The sequence below is a fragment of the Salvelinus fontinalis genome, chromosome 31, assembly GCF_029448725.1.
Source record: "Salvelinus fontinalis isolate EN_2023a chromosome 31, ASM2944872v1, whole genome shotgun sequence".
NCBI lineage: Eukaryota > Metazoa > Chordata > Actinopteri > Salmoniformes > Salmonidae > Salvelinus > Salvelinus fontinalis.
The window spans coordinates 37,827,586-37,842,227 of NC_074695.1; the positions used below are offsets into that span (position 1 = coordinate 37,827,586).

Consider the following 14,642-nt stretch of genomic DNA (forward strand, 5'->3'; position numbering starts at 1 on the left):
AGTGGGTTTTCAACCCTCCACTAGCAAGTACAACAAAATAATGGCACCTGGTCAAAGCACTCCTCCATGAGCTCGCGACAGTAGCGGCTCTCCACCAGGGAGCTCTTGGCGGGCACCGGCGTTGCCCCGAAGCTGAGGAAGCCCTGGGGTGTGCTGTAGCCCAGGAGACCCAGCAGGGCATTGGACTGCTGCGGCTGCACTGACTGAAAGCTGGTGAAGGGGGTGATGTGACGTGGCTTGGTGCCGAAGCCCATCAGCTCCTTGCAGTACTTGTCGTGGACCAGCTGCTGCTGGGTGATCTCCTCCATCTCCTCCCGCATGCGCTGCCAAGGAAGAAGACGTTGAGATTCAGTCTGAAAGCAATACATAGGACCTATGCTTCCCCTAGGTAGTGTTTGTTCAGAGTTTGCAGATCTGAATAAACTGGATAGGTATTAGCAACATGGCAGAAGCTCTCTTGAGCCCGATGGAGTGAATCCATCACCATATTACTTACACCCATCCACTTCTGTGACCAAAGGGTTAGGGCCTATGAGTTGCACATTCTTTTGGCCATGGGAAGCACTGGACAAAGTTGTGGTCCTCTGTGACCTGTAGTGGTGGTGCTTTATGGTTCAGGGAGGGGCTGACCTCTCCTTCCATGCTGCTGATGCGGACCAGTTCGTTGAGGATGAGGAGGGCGCCATGGACCCTATCGTCACGGTTCATACCCTTCTCTTTGGACAAGGTCTCATCGAAGCCTTTCTCAGCCTCGTCAAAGGTTTGCTGTGGTGACGGACACACATAAAACAAATAGTGAGCGCTTTCATTGCAACTGGTTGAAATATGTTAAAATGATGGCTCATGATCAATCAAACTTTGATTGTGTGTGAGTGACGTAGGTTTTAGAAAATGCTAAACGAATTAGATATTGATTGCGAGGGACCTACTTTGTACCACTGTGGTTTCTGCATCTCCTTGGTCTCTCGTTGGGTAGTGAGGATGAGGCAGGCCCTGAGAGCGGCCACGGCCCCTTCGCGGATGGCCTGCTTCTGGTCCCAAACCGCATAGAAGATGTTGTCGAAAAAGGGCTGGACTTGCTGGAAGAAAAAGGTGGGTGCGCTGACGGCCAACTCCCTTAGGACAAGAACCTGTAAAGTAAGAATATAAAAGGGGACATTTTCAAACTCAAAGCTTTTTACCGAAAGGAAAGCAACAAAAAAAAACTGTACTAACAGTGTTATTACTACCCCTTTCACCATCATGAATAGTTATTAGGGATGGTGAAAAGTGTAGTTTAGCTAGAAACCACTAAGTCAGCCCCTAAAGCAGAGCAGGGCTGTGGGCTTGTCCTGATAAGTGCTTTAGCCCACATTGGCAAAAAAATGCAACCACCTGCAGTTTTATCCTATAGTGGTTGACAAAACAAACAGCAGGCTAGCTGTGTGTGTCACACTAACCGCAGCATGGCGTCTGCCCTCGTTCCTGTCGGCGCCCAGCCACTCCAGTGCCCTCTTCACCTCAAACTCCACATACTCTGCGGTGAAGGTGTCCCCTGCCATGGACAGGTGGCCCATGGCCTTGGAGGCCATCTCCATGACCACCGAGTCACTGGAGGGCAGCAGGTTGCGGAGGTAGTTGGCGAAGCGGCTGATTCGGGTGGCATTGCCTCCTTCTACTCCAATCAGACTCACTGAAGCAAATAAACGAGTCAGTGACATGGATTGTGTCAGCTTCACTTGTGTGTAGACAGGAGTAGTAATGTAAACTCCCAACAAATTGAACAAAACATTATTGAGTGTCTTAGACCTTGCAATTCATTTGTGCCAAGTTGTGTCATCATTGAGGCAAATCATCTGACTTACCTATAGCAAGAATCCCTCCTTTTTTCTCATTCACATCAGAGCTGGAAACCAGCTCAAAAATGTGATGATTCAATTCATCGTAGAAAGTAGTGGCTTCATCTTGGCTCAACTTAGGACAGAATGCAAGTACACATCACAATCAGACAAAACCATACTGGATAAACCCCACTGACTGCATGTAATAGCTCATGACAATGTTGTAGGAAACATAAAACATTCCAGAGAGTGTGTAGTTAAATAAGGAGAGTTGGTAAAAGTGTTGTATTATAATGCAAGTGTTACAGCTACAGTACAGACTGTAGCTAGCTAGTAGTACCTCTCTGAGCTCTGTCGTCACATAGTGCTGGAGATCTTTCGCAGATTTTGCTCTTGTGTCTTCATTTCGACTCTTCAGGCCACTGACAAATTGTTGCAGCACAGTGGCTGTGCCAGACATGATAACCATTGGGGAACCAGACCTGTAGATAGCAGAATAATTTAGCAAGCTAGATACACAAACAGATGTCGTCTATATAACCCACCATGCAGCTTGCAATTGTCAGTTTACGGTCTAACTTGCCGATTAAAATCAATTCCACGATATACGATCGCCGCCCAACCTCATCGTAAATCGCAGAGTTTAGTTTAGTTGGCTACTGTCTAGATAACTAGTCCAGAGCTAGACATCTACCACGCTAACTAAAGCATGTCAAGTTGGTTCCATTTGCAAGGTTTCATTTGGGTAGCTAGCTATACAGCTACTACTAAAGTTAACTAGCTAACGTTACCTACCGTTAACGTTAGCTCAAAATGCAAACGTTAGCTACTATTTGGCTAGGTAATTTATTGAAAATATTTGCAACATACCAAACTGCTAAGTATTTGAATTCAATTGACAATTCAATAGCTTTGCAAGCTGGACAAATGTCGTTAGCTAGCAAGTTAGCTACTGTACAGTAGCTAGCTAGCTGCTAGAAAAGGCATGCTAAGCTAACGCGCCCGGTTGAAGTGGAAGGACAGCACGAATGAGAGCACAACAAACATTACACATAGCTATCTTACTTACGCTTTTATTTTGGTGTTTTGACTATGTTATGTATAGCACAAGCAAAACAAATAATTGCTTACCTAGCTAGCTTGCTGGCTAACTGCTGGCTAGTTTTCCGTCAACAGAGGGTCTGTTTTGGATAGATAAATTCTTCACCAACATCAACTTGCGAAGCCTTTGCGCAGAAATGTGTTTGGGTGCGTTCCAGCCCGAGGCAAATCGATTGACTACTGTAAGATCAGTTGTAGGTCTACCCACATAAATATATGTATGTTTTGGCGACCCGTCATTCAGGGCAGAGCCCCACCTGTTTAGCAAAGTATAAATATATATATGTTGTGTGGCAGTCCAGGGGGTTTGATCTAGACGTTTACACAGCTCAGACAAGTGTGATACCTCTGTTTCAAGGGTGTTTATTTAAAACAAAAGAAAATAAACATGTTTCCTCCAGGAGACCTCTTCTGGGCTTCAAGGAACGCTGTCTCCTCTGGGGTAGAACACCAAGCCCCTCAGTTCTAGAAGACCGTGAGGACGTCTATCTGGTAGCAACCTCTCATTACCTCCAACCCTCCTGTGTGCTGCCCTCCTGGCAGCTTTATGGGCCCATACGGCCAGTGAGCAATCACCCCCTTGATTACTCAGAAGCCAAAATCAGCCCCAATTAGTCCTGGCCGGAGGACCCGTCGAGACCTGTCACGTCCAGCAGAGGGAGCCACCGCCGCGTGATGTAGCCTCGAGGAGTCTCTCCCTGGCATTCCCTGTCAACCAGGCTTGCCTGAGCACGTCCAGCACTGCCTGGAGGCGCATCAGGTGCTCTTCCCAACCATGGCTGTGGATGATGATGTCAACCAAATAGACTGCTGCTTACTGTTGGTGGGGTCAGAGGACTCGGTCCATCAGGCGCTAGGCCTTGGGCACGACTCCATGGAGACCGAACGGGAGGACCCGGTATTGGTATAAGCCGTCCGGTGTCAAGAATGCAGTCTTCTCCCGAGAGGAGGCTGCCAAGGGTACCTGCCAATATCCTTTGGTCAGGTCCAGGGTGCTGATGTACCGGGCCTTTCCCAACCGGTCGATGAGCTCGTCCATCCTCGGCATGAGGTAGGCGTCGAACAAACTGATGACGTTCCCCCCCCGGAATCATTGCAGAAACGCAGACTACCATCCGGTTTGGGAAACAACATGATGGGGCTGCACCATGCACTGTGGGACTCCTCGATGACTTCCATCCTCAGCATAGCCTCCACCTCCTGCTTCACGGCCTCATCGAAAACTCACCGGTGTCTCCGATCGATGAGCTCCCAGAGTGCTTACTTCTGGGCCGGTCCGAGGCCCTCATTGCTCGGGACCAGCACTGGTCCCATCAACGTCCCAGGTTTGATCACAACATGGCCAAGGCTGTCCTCACATGCCACCTCTTCAATAGGTTCACATGGTAAATATTTTGGGGTTTCCGTCTCCTCGGCTGCCATCCGCGGTAATTTACGGGTCCCAGCCTCTCTGTCACCTCGTACGGCCCATGCCATGTTGCCAGGAACTTACTTTCTGCGGTTGTGATTAAAACCAGCACCTTGTCACTCACATGGAACTATCGGGACTAGGTACCCCAATTGTAGACCTTGGCTGGGCCTTCTTCATATGTTCCCTTACCACTAGCCATATGGCTGTCATCCACTCCCTCATTGTCTCTACGTGTTCCACCACGCTGCTGGACTTCCCACACCTCCTTGGCGAGATCCAGTAGGCCGCGTGGTCTCCTCCCGTAGAGGATTTCAAAAGGGAAAAACCCAGTGGAGCCTTGTGGCACTTCTCGGATCGAGAACATTAGGTGGGGCAGTAGCTGGTCCCAGTTCTTCCCATCCCGCTCGATGACCTTCCGCAGAATTTGTTTGAGCGTGTTATTGAACTGTTCGATGAGCCCATCGGTCTGCGGATGAAAGACGGAGGTCCGGATCTGCTTTATCTGTAGGAGAGCACACAAATCTTTCATTAGTCGGGACATGAACTCGGTACCTTGGTCGGTCAGGATCTCGTTCGGGATGCCCACCCAGCTGAAGAGGTGGAACTACTCCCGGGCGATAACCTTGCACATTGCCGTCCTTAGGGGAATGGCCTCGGGATATCGGGTGGCATAATCTACTATTCCCGAGATGTACCGGTGTCCTCTGGCTGTTTTTACCAGGGGGCCTGTTATGCCAAATAGTGTCTCCTGGCCAAATAGTGTCCTCCTCGTCATCACAATGGGATTCGATGAGTTCTAGCTTCTGTTGCTAGGGCTGTTGCTAGAACTTGCAACATTCTGACCAGATTTCACAATGAACCAAAGTGTCTGTTGCTATGTGGGTTATTTGGCTCAATTTTACCTTGTAGCGTTCGCGAAAGAAGGATGATGAAGGCAGTTCTAGTTCTATTTCACCGCATAAACGCTCGCTCAGTCAACGCAAAATAATTACCTCAGAATTACCTGCTGCTACCTGCTGCTTCAGAGGACCGAAAAGACTGGAAAGAGAACACTTTCTTTACCATGTTTTGTCTTTATATAAGTAAATATTGTTAAATAGGAATAAATAATTTAAGCTGTTTTTAGATTGACCTTGCTAGCTACTGTACTTATATACCTCAGCCTGCCTAGTCAGCTAGCCAGACAGTTTTATTAATGTTAGCTAGCTAGCACACAACAACATGATGTGGAGATTTTTGACCAGGTAAAAATGATTGTCCACTGTTAATTTATTTTCTGGCCCTCCAAGAGATATGTAAGAAATGTATTTGTAATATGAAATATAATTGCATGTATTCCTGTCATCAATCAAGGTGAGACTGAACATGGACAAGGCACATGTTTCCAAGATGGCGTAGCAGTCAGACGTCTTTGTCCTCGTCTTTGTCGTGTCCCATGTATATATCTTTTATATATTTTTTCTTCGCAAATCTTTTTTTATCTTTTTTCTAAACCTCAACTTCAAAATTCTATCATGCAACCTGCCTCCTGCCTCACCTAGCCTTTGTGTATCTGCTTTTTTCTAAAGTATTTTCTTTACTCCTGAATCGGAACCCCAACAGAAGCTAGCGAGCTTACTAGCTACTAGCTAGTAGTCAGCTAACCACTGCTAGCGGTCATCAACTAACCTTTAGCTCGGAAAACTCTCTCCAGTTTGCACAAAGCGATTCAAACCAGAGCATACCGGACCTATTTTCTCTCCAAATCACCGGACTCCCACCGCAAGCTCTAAACCTTTTCACCTGGATCATCTTAGCTAGCTAGCTGCAATCGGAGTGTCTACTCCTGGCTAACATCTCTGTCCCGAAGCAAGCACCAACTAGCCTGGAGCTAGCCCATGCTAGGCCCATCTCCCAGCTAGCTGAAGAGTTCCATCAGCCACTCCTGGGCTACAATACCTATCCCCTTTACCACACGGAACCCTACTAATCCATCACGACTGGTCTACCGACGTAAACGTACGAGGAGGCTATAAACAGACTTCCCCCTTCGCAATGTCCTTCTGAGGCCCTTCTGCTAGCTTGCTAGCCCCGGCCCGCTAGATGTCTGAATCGCCATGTCTCCAACCAGCCTCACTACTCACTGGACCCTTGTGATCAATCGGCAACGCATGCCTCTCCTTAACTTCTTTGGGATAGGGGGCAGCATTTTCACTTTTGGATGAATTGGTGCCCAAATTGAACGGCCTCCTACTCTGTCCCAGATTATAATATATGCATAGTATTATTACTATTGGATAGAAAACACTCTGAAGTTTCCAAAACCGTTTGAATTATGTCTGTGAGTATAACAGAACTCATTTGGCAGGCAAACTTCCAAACAGGAAGTGAAAAATCTGAAATGGATCGATGGGAAAGTCATCGCCTATTCAAATCTCTGTCATTTATGGATCTGTATGCACTTCATACGCCTTCCACTAGATGTCAATAGTCGGTAGAACGTGGAATGAAGCCTCTAGTGTGAAGTGGGGCCAGATGGGAGCTATTGGAGTGACTGGTCTGGCAGATTGTCAGTTCCTGGCCACGCACGCTAGGCATGTGATGTCCATGTTTGCCATGAGTTATATAGACATGAAGAAATGCTCCGGTTGGAACGTTATTGGATATATATGATAACAACATCCTAACGATTGATTCTCTACTAATTTCGACAAGTTTATTAGACTAGTAATATAACTTTTTGAAGATTTCATCCGACGTTTGCCTTCAATGCGCCAGTGTTTGGACACGTGTACTACACATGCTAGATAAAGTTGCTAATATGACATAAGTAATGGACGTCGAACAAAAATAAAGATTTATTGTGGAACTAGGATTCCTGGCATTGCATTCTGATGAAGATATTCAAAGGTAAGGGAATATTTATGATGTAATTTCGTATTTCTGTTGACTCCAATATGGCGGAGAAATATTATTATTATATTTGAGTGCTGTCTCAGATTATTGCATGGTGTGCTTTTTACTAAAGTTTTTTTTAAATCTGACACAGCGGTTGCATTAATGTAACTATGCCTTGTCCATTGCTGTTCTGGTTAGTGATTATTGTCTTATTTCACTGTAGAGCCTCAAGCCCTGTTCAATATGCCTTAGCCAACCCTTTAGTTCCACCTCCCACACATGTGATGACATCACCTGGTTTAAATGATGTCTCTAGAGACAATATCTCTCTCATCATCACTCAATGCCTAGGCCTACCTCCACGGTATTCACATCCAACTATACCTTTGTCTGTACATTATACAAACGGGTGTCCTGACTCTCTGAGGTCATTAAAGATCCCATGGCACTTATCGTAAGAGTAGGGGTGTTAACCCCGGTGTCCTGGCTAAATTCCCAATCTGGCCCTCAAACCATCATGGTCACCTAATAATCCCCAGTTTACAATTGGCTCATTCATCCCCCTCCTCTCCCCTGTAACTATTCCCCAGGTCGTTGCTGCAAATGAGAACGTGTTCTCAGTCAACTTACCTGGTAAAATAACGGTAAAATAAATAAATAAATAAAAATACCATGAATCTATTCTATCGCACCCAGAAACCTGCTCCTTTTACTCTCTGTTCCGGACGTACTAGACAACCAGTTCTTACAGCCTTTAGGCGTACCCTTATCCTACTCCTCCTCTGTTCCTCTGGTGATGTAGGGGTTAATCCAGGCCATGCAGTGCCTAGCTCCAGTCCTATTCCCTAGGTTCTCTCATTTTTTGACTTCTGTAATCGTAAAAGCCTTGGTTTCATGCATGTTAACATTAGAAGCCTCCTCCCAAAGTTTGTTTTATTCACTGCTTTAGCACACTCTGCAACCCGGATGTCCTAGCCGTGTCTGAATCCTGGCTTCGGAAGACCACAAAAAACCTGAAATTTCCATCCCTAACTATAACATTTTCTGACAAGATAGAACTGCCAAAGGGGGCGGTGTTGCAATCAACTGCAGAGATAGCCTGCAGAGTTCTGTCTTACTATCCAGGTTTGTACCTAAACAATTTGAGATTCTACTTTTAAAAATCCACCTTTCCAGAAACAAGTCTCTCTGTTGCCGCTTGCTATAGACCACCCTCTGCCCCCAGCTGTGCTCTGGACACCATATGTGAACTGATTGCCCCCCATCTATCTTCAGAGCTCCTGCTGCTAGGTGACCTAAACTGGGACATGCTTAACACCCTGGACATTCTACAATCTAAGCTTGATGCCCTCAATCTCACACAAATTATCAATGAACCTACCAGGTACAACCCCAAAGCCGTAAACACGGGCACCCTCATAGATGTCATCCTAACCAACTTGCCCTCCTAACCAACACCTCTGCTGTTTTCAACCAAGATCTCAGCGATCACTGCCTCATTGCCTGCATCCGTAATAGGTCTGCGGTCAAACGACCACCCCTCCTCACTGTCAAACGCTCCCTAAAACACTTCAGCGAGCAGGCCTTTCTAATCAACCTGGCCGGGATATCCTGGAAGGATATTGACCTCATCCCGTCAGTAGAGGATGCCTGGTTATTTTTCAAAAGGGCCTTCCTCACCATCTTAAATAAGCATGCCCCATTCAAAAGATGTAGAACCAGGAACAGATATAGCCCTTGGTTCTCTCCAGACCTGATTGCCCTTGACCAGCACAAAAGCATCCTGTGGCGTTCCGCATTAGCATCGAATAGCCCCCATGATATGCAACTTTTCAGGGAAGTTAGAAACCAATATACACAGGCAGTTAGGAAAGGCTAGCTTTTTCAAGCAGAAATTTGCATCCTGTAGCACAAACTCAAAAAAGTTCTGGGACACTATAAAGTCCATGGAGAATAAGAGCACCTCCTCCCAGCTGCCCACTGCACTGAGGCTAGGAAACACTGTCACCACCGATAAATCCACTATAATTGAGAATTGCAATAAGAATTTTTCTATGCCTGGCCATGCTTTCCACCTGGCTACCCCTACCCCGTTCAACAGCCCTGCACCCCCCACAGCAACTCGCCCAAGCCTCCCCCATTTCTCCTTCACCCAAATCCAGATAGCTGATGTTCTGAAATCTGGGCCCCTACAAATCAGCCGGGCACAAATGGTCACCAATAAAGCTTATCAAAACATTTTTTATGATCAATCTCAGTCGTAGTAGTCTACTCTAACCACCAAGGGTCGACATTGTCCAAGAAAATAATTGGACATTACTGTGGGACTGGTTATTGGAACACAAAAATCAGGATTAAACTAATTGAATGGACAGAATAAAGAATTATTCTGAAATACTCAAAGAAAAAACAATGAAGGAAATATTAATGCCAGTATGCTATAGGTATTACAGTACTAAGAATACATTACAGAAGGCTTCAGCAATGTGTCACAGTCACAATGTCATGTGTCTGTTTGATGCATCCCAGGGGTTCCTGAAAAAGCAAATATAAAACAAAAAATGAAAATAACAACGACAACAAAACTATAGAAAAGGCAAAACATCTCACACGAACAAACTGTTAAACAGTGTTTTACAGGAATTAGGCCTAAAACATTGTTCAATTTCATATTGTCAGCATCAAGAATGAATATTGAGCACACATTTTGAGGGCCTTGGAACGGGGCCTCAGAACAGAACACTTTAAGAATCCTGCTCTATAACACACAGGAAATGGAAATCCCCACTGATAACAGTAATAAGCAATGCAACATAACATGTATTTATATGCTGTTATACAAATGGACATAGTTCTAAACAGCATGTTGTTCGACAGGTGAGAGTTACAGCAGGAGTATTGTTGATGGAGGAAGGTCCTGTTCACGCCATCACAGTCTGTGCTCTCCCTCTGTGAGAATCTTGCACTGAAGGAAATCAGTGAGTGTTACTGACTAGTTTACAGCATGTTTGTACCTGATTTGGACAGAGGCGGAATCCCCTGACAAAGAAATCCTAAGAGGGTGTTTGCTAGAGATGTATGGAAAGACTCTGTCTTTGAAAGTATGCATGAATTTATGAAGTTGCGTGTTATTGACTGGGTCAACAAATGAGAGCTGTCCTTTTTCCCAGTCCAGCTGCATTCTGATTTTCTGGGGCTTACTCACTTTGAATGGAGTGGATGGAGTAAGTGCCTCTGATAAGGAATGTGTATAATATTTATCATCAATACACCACACACCCAAGGTTCTATGTCTGAAGCCGAACTCGCCCTCCCTCTGGACAGAGTCTGGGGCCACACCCAGGACCCAGGCTTTATTTCCTCCAACATCAATGTCCCAGCTATTTGTCCCTGAGCTAATGCCCTCAGAGCCCAGGACCACAAAGCATTCATCAAATCTCTCTAGGTTGTCAGGAAGCTGCTGTGGCTCATCACAGTATATCATACTAGTCAGATCCTCAGACAGGATGAGATGTGGATGGGCAGTGTTGGGGTCCAGAATCAAATTAGTGTATTTAACTATCCCCTGCATCTTCTCCCAGACTCTGAACTGCAGGTTTCCCAGGTGCTTTGCCACATGGATCAGTGATCCTGAAACCCTCTGTGGATTTGGCAGTGTGTACTGGGCTCTTTTCACTGTGGCATTGTAGTTCTGCAGGAATGAGATGTCTTCACCTCCCAGCTCCTTCTCTATGTCTCTGATTGTGTCTAAAAGTGAAGAGGTCTCTCTGGTCATCTCTTCAATCTTCGTCTTCATCATCTGACTCTTCTGCTTCTCTTCCTTCCTCAGTGCAGCAATCCTGGCCTCCTCTTCATCTTGTAGAAACTGGTGAAGCTTCTTAAACTCCTTCTTAATTTGCTTCTCTGTGTGCTCTGCCTGGCTCTTAATGTGCTCTGCTGTTTGATCACAGATCAGTTTAATTTCCTTATAGTCCTCCAGCATCTCCTTTAGGGGTTTCAGTGCAGTCTTAACTTCCTCTTTATAATCCAGTGCAGCTTCATCCGTGGGGATACAGTCATGCTTTTTATGTATTTTTGAATCCCGACACACCACACAGATGGGCTGCTTATCATCCAGACAGAATAGTTTGAGTTTCTCACTGTGCCGACTGCAGAGCACCTCTGACCTTGTTGAATCTCTCTGACTTTGCTCCTGTAAGAAGGCCTCACACAGGTTCTTTAAAACCAGGTTACATGGGGGGTTTTCCATTGCCAATCTTTCCCGGCACATTGGACATTCCCGAGATCCCTTCTGTTTCCAGAATTCCTGAAGACAGGCTTTGCAGATGCTGTGAGTACACGGCAGGAAAACTGGATCCCTGAAAATATTACAACACACAGGACAGCAGAGATCCTCCTCTGGTAGAGAAGGTTTAGTTGCCATTTTTCACCACCACTGTCTCTCTTTTGTAATGGCTTCTGGAATGAAGGTTTACTTTCACGAGGCTTACTTTCACTTTTGAAAAATGACAGCAGCGAGGTCAGTAGACCACAGTTTTGATTATGCTGTCTCTTTGTCTTCGATGGTTGTTTGAATGTTGATTATTTCCAACGATTCCAATGAACAAAGTCCATAGATAATGCAAATAAATCAAATCAGTAAACAATGAACGCTGAGAGTATCGCTGAATAGCTGCATGCTACTGTGCTGCTGTGTTATTCTACTTCTCCCTGTTTAACTAGTAAGATGTGGGTGGAGCGCTGCTAGGTCACATGCAAGGTGTGTGTGTGTGTTTGTCTTCAAAGTTGTATTACTATCAATGTAGAAAGACAGCCATCTCGTAATACTGGGCAAATAACTTACAAAGCTCCAATTTAAATTACAGAACACAATGGTGCCATTAATAAATGGTATATGGTACACCATAAAAAAATGAACATCACAATGTTTGTAATATAGTCATCGGCGGCAGTCAAATGCTGCCTTCAAATGCTTCTTGGAATCTCTATTTTCTGTTGGTGAAGTCTTAGTATGACCAGCCAGGGCACACCAAATCCACTGCAGTATTAGATGATTGTCCAGTTTCCGTCACTGTCTCGTCGCCAAGTGCCACCTGCAGTGCCACCTTTACAGACCGGGTTCCCTTCTCCCACACACCCCCGAAGGTAGGGGGTGGAACTGAAAGGTAAAATGGTGATCCACCAGTTTCTATTGGAGGGCACCTCCTCTGAAGTTTGTGCCTCTGTCTGCCAATAATTAGTGATTCGTCCCAAGTTAGGAAATAAACCAGCAGAAGGCCATCAAAAAAGCATCAGTGTCGATGCTCTCCAGCAGGCCGTGATGGGCACAGTGGATGGTCATATATTTGAAGATAACACCCCACCGTTTCTCCATCCTGGAAATCGCCATATACGGCACTGGTGACAGGCTTGCTGTTGTTTGAGGATGGCTGCACGATCTCTCAGCAGCCAGAATTTCCTTCTGACCTCTCTTAAGATCCGTTCTGAGCCAGGGAGAGCCGTCCTCTCACCCCAGAGAACCGGGTCAAACTCAGGTGAGAAAGCGAGAGGTCAACTCTGTTTGGATGTGGGTTTCCCTGATTTGAGGGCATTCAGGTCTTCTGGGAAAGACTCTGCCTGGACCTGCTGTAGGAGAAAGGTTTCAGCCTTGGTGCCAGCCGCCCAGTGAAGTGATTTTTCTGTGGCTTTAAGGAGCTCCTGCCATGTCTGGAATTGGGAGGTATCAGGACGTGTGATGCTGGGACCTATTGCAACATTGAAGCAGAAGGTAACCTTCTTCAGCTCTTCTGTTGCTCCTTCCAGCATGGAGGTTGATGGCCAGGTTGGCCATTGGTCTTCTGTGTGACTCAATAAGGCAGGCCGCGAACTCCATCTCTGCGGTTGGGCAAGTTCTGCAAGAGTTGTCTCTCAAGTGATGTCGTCTACAGAGTTGTTTCGGCAGTCAACATACCTCCAGTCCTTCATGTTGGTTAGCTCCTGAATCTTGTTATAAGAGTACCAACAAAGACCTCCTCATCATGACGGTCTCTGCTTTGTCAATGCTCACCATAAGGACACTAGTGTGGTCTTCCGGTATGACGCTAGATAAGAGCATCTGCGAAATTACAAAATAAAATGTAGCACAGTGAGGTGTAACTCCTTGCAGGTGTTGCATGACTTTTTTAGGCTGAATTCCTTTGGGGAGTACACCTCCAGCAGCGGCTTTTAAATGAGATCCAATCCTTGGCCTTTTTCTCCCGAGAGCTGCTTGAACTCAGGACCTGAGCCAAGGAAATGTTCTTTCAACTTAGGCTTGTTCTGGTTCAATTGTTGCTGCTTACCAGAAGGAGAGCTGTAACTGGCGTGTCTGCAGCATGCCTATCAAGGATTGGATGGAGAGAGCGAATTCTTGGAAGGCTGTGTGGCGCACTGAGGATGTTGCCAATTTCACTCTGCACGAGCAGAGGGGGCTGTACATACTTGGCATTCAGGGCATTGCGCGCTGAGGTGAATGGCCAGTTTCTGTGCATTTGGCCGTTTCAGATGATCCAGGAGCACTTAAAACTTGTACTGCTCCAAAAGGTGACCATGGTTACCTAGGAGGCTGTCTATGGCCACTTTCGAAGTAAGGCATCTTAGGTCTGGGTACACTATGAGCGGAGGCAACAAGGAGCTTCTTCCTGTTGTCCCCATTGTCTTGCTGTGGTAGCAATAGTGAGAGAAAGGGGTCAGGATGCTCCACCCCTGCCAGTTGCTGAGTTGAAGGCTAAGAGCCAGGGCCAGTCTGGGCACCCAGAGGTCCTTCTGGTTGGCGTGGCCCAGAAGGTTCAGGTGGGTTTGGAACCTAGCTAGGCAGGAAAGGCTAGGGTAGGTCACCAATCTGGACTCCACTGGTTATCATTGGAGGCTGAAGTGAGTTCAGAACCTTGCTTGGAAGCACCGGCTGAGGTGGGCCTTGAGTGTAAACCCCATTGGCGGTCAGTGGAGGCTGGTTTGGAACCTGGTTAGGCGGCGCTGGCTGAGGTGGGGCTTGAGTGTAGACCCCACTGATGGTCAGCGAAGGCTGAGGTTGGTTGAGAACCTGGCCAGGCAGCGAATGCTGAGGTGGGACTTGGGTTTGGACCCCATGGCTGGTCAGCAGACGCTGAGGATTGTTTGTAACCTTGCTGGGAGGTGAAGGTAGAGGTGGGGTTTGAGTTTGGACCCCATTGGTCTGCAGAGGCTGAGGAGGTTTTGAAGCCAGGCGTGGCCTTGGAAGAGGTGGGTTTTGTTCCCCACTAGTCTGTGGACTTGGTGGAGGTTTGGTGCCTGGTGTAGGAAGAGGCCGAAAAAGTGATGGTGAAGAAGATTGTAGTGATGGTGACTGATCCTGTGAAGTTTAGAAGTGGTTTTAGAGGTGGGGGGGACATCACTTGGCTAAAAGGGTTCTTCGGTTGTCCCCACAGTCATCGATC

General features: G+C 46.5%; 2 protein-coding genes across 3 annotated transcripts in view; both read right to left on the reverse strand.

Moving 5' to 3' along the window:
• The window catches only part of mtor (mechanistic target of rapamycin kinase), a 126,589-nt gene extending 123,530 nt beyond the window's left edge, over positions 1 to 3,059 (reverse strand). For both annotated transcript variants that reach the window (XM_055892524.1, XM_055892523.1), the window contains exons 1-7: positions 2,952 to 3,059; positions 2,161 to 2,302; positions 1,845 to 1,953; positions 1,440 to 1,672; positions 930 to 1,130; positions 631 to 765; positions 48 to 323 (exon numbers count right to left, since the gene is read on the reverse strand). In XM_055892524.1, coding sequence (XP_055748499.1) covers positions 48 to 323; positions 631 to 765; positions 930 to 1,130; positions 1,440 to 1,672; positions 1,845 to 1,953; positions 2,161 to 2,289 — 1,083 coding nt within the window. In that variant the 5' untranslated portion in view covers positions 2,290 to 2,302; positions 2,952 to 3,059. The remainder of the gene's footprint in view (positions 1 to 47; positions 324 to 630; positions 766 to 929; positions 1,131 to 1,439; positions 1,673 to 1,844; positions 1,954 to 2,160; positions 2,303 to 2,951) is intronic.
• Positions 3,060 to 9,434: 6,375 nt separating this feature from the next.
• On the reverse strand, positions 9,435 to 11,902 carry LOC129830186 (zinc-binding protein A33-like). The gene has a single exon (XM_055892527.1). The coding sequence runs from the start codon at positions 11,630 to 11,632 to the stop codon at positions 10,202 to 10,204; it is 1,431 nt and encodes a 476-aa protein (XP_055748502.1). The 5' UTR covers positions 11,633 to 11,902; the 3' UTR covers positions 9,435 to 10,201.
• Between the last annotated feature and the right edge of the window lie 2,740 nt (positions 11,903 to 14,642).

Excerpts from the sequence above, each read along its gene's own strand:
- LOC129830186 (XM_055892527.1), bottom strand. The coding sequence starts at position 11,632 with ATGGCAACTAAACCTTCTCTACCAGAGGAGGATCTCTGCTGTCCTGTG.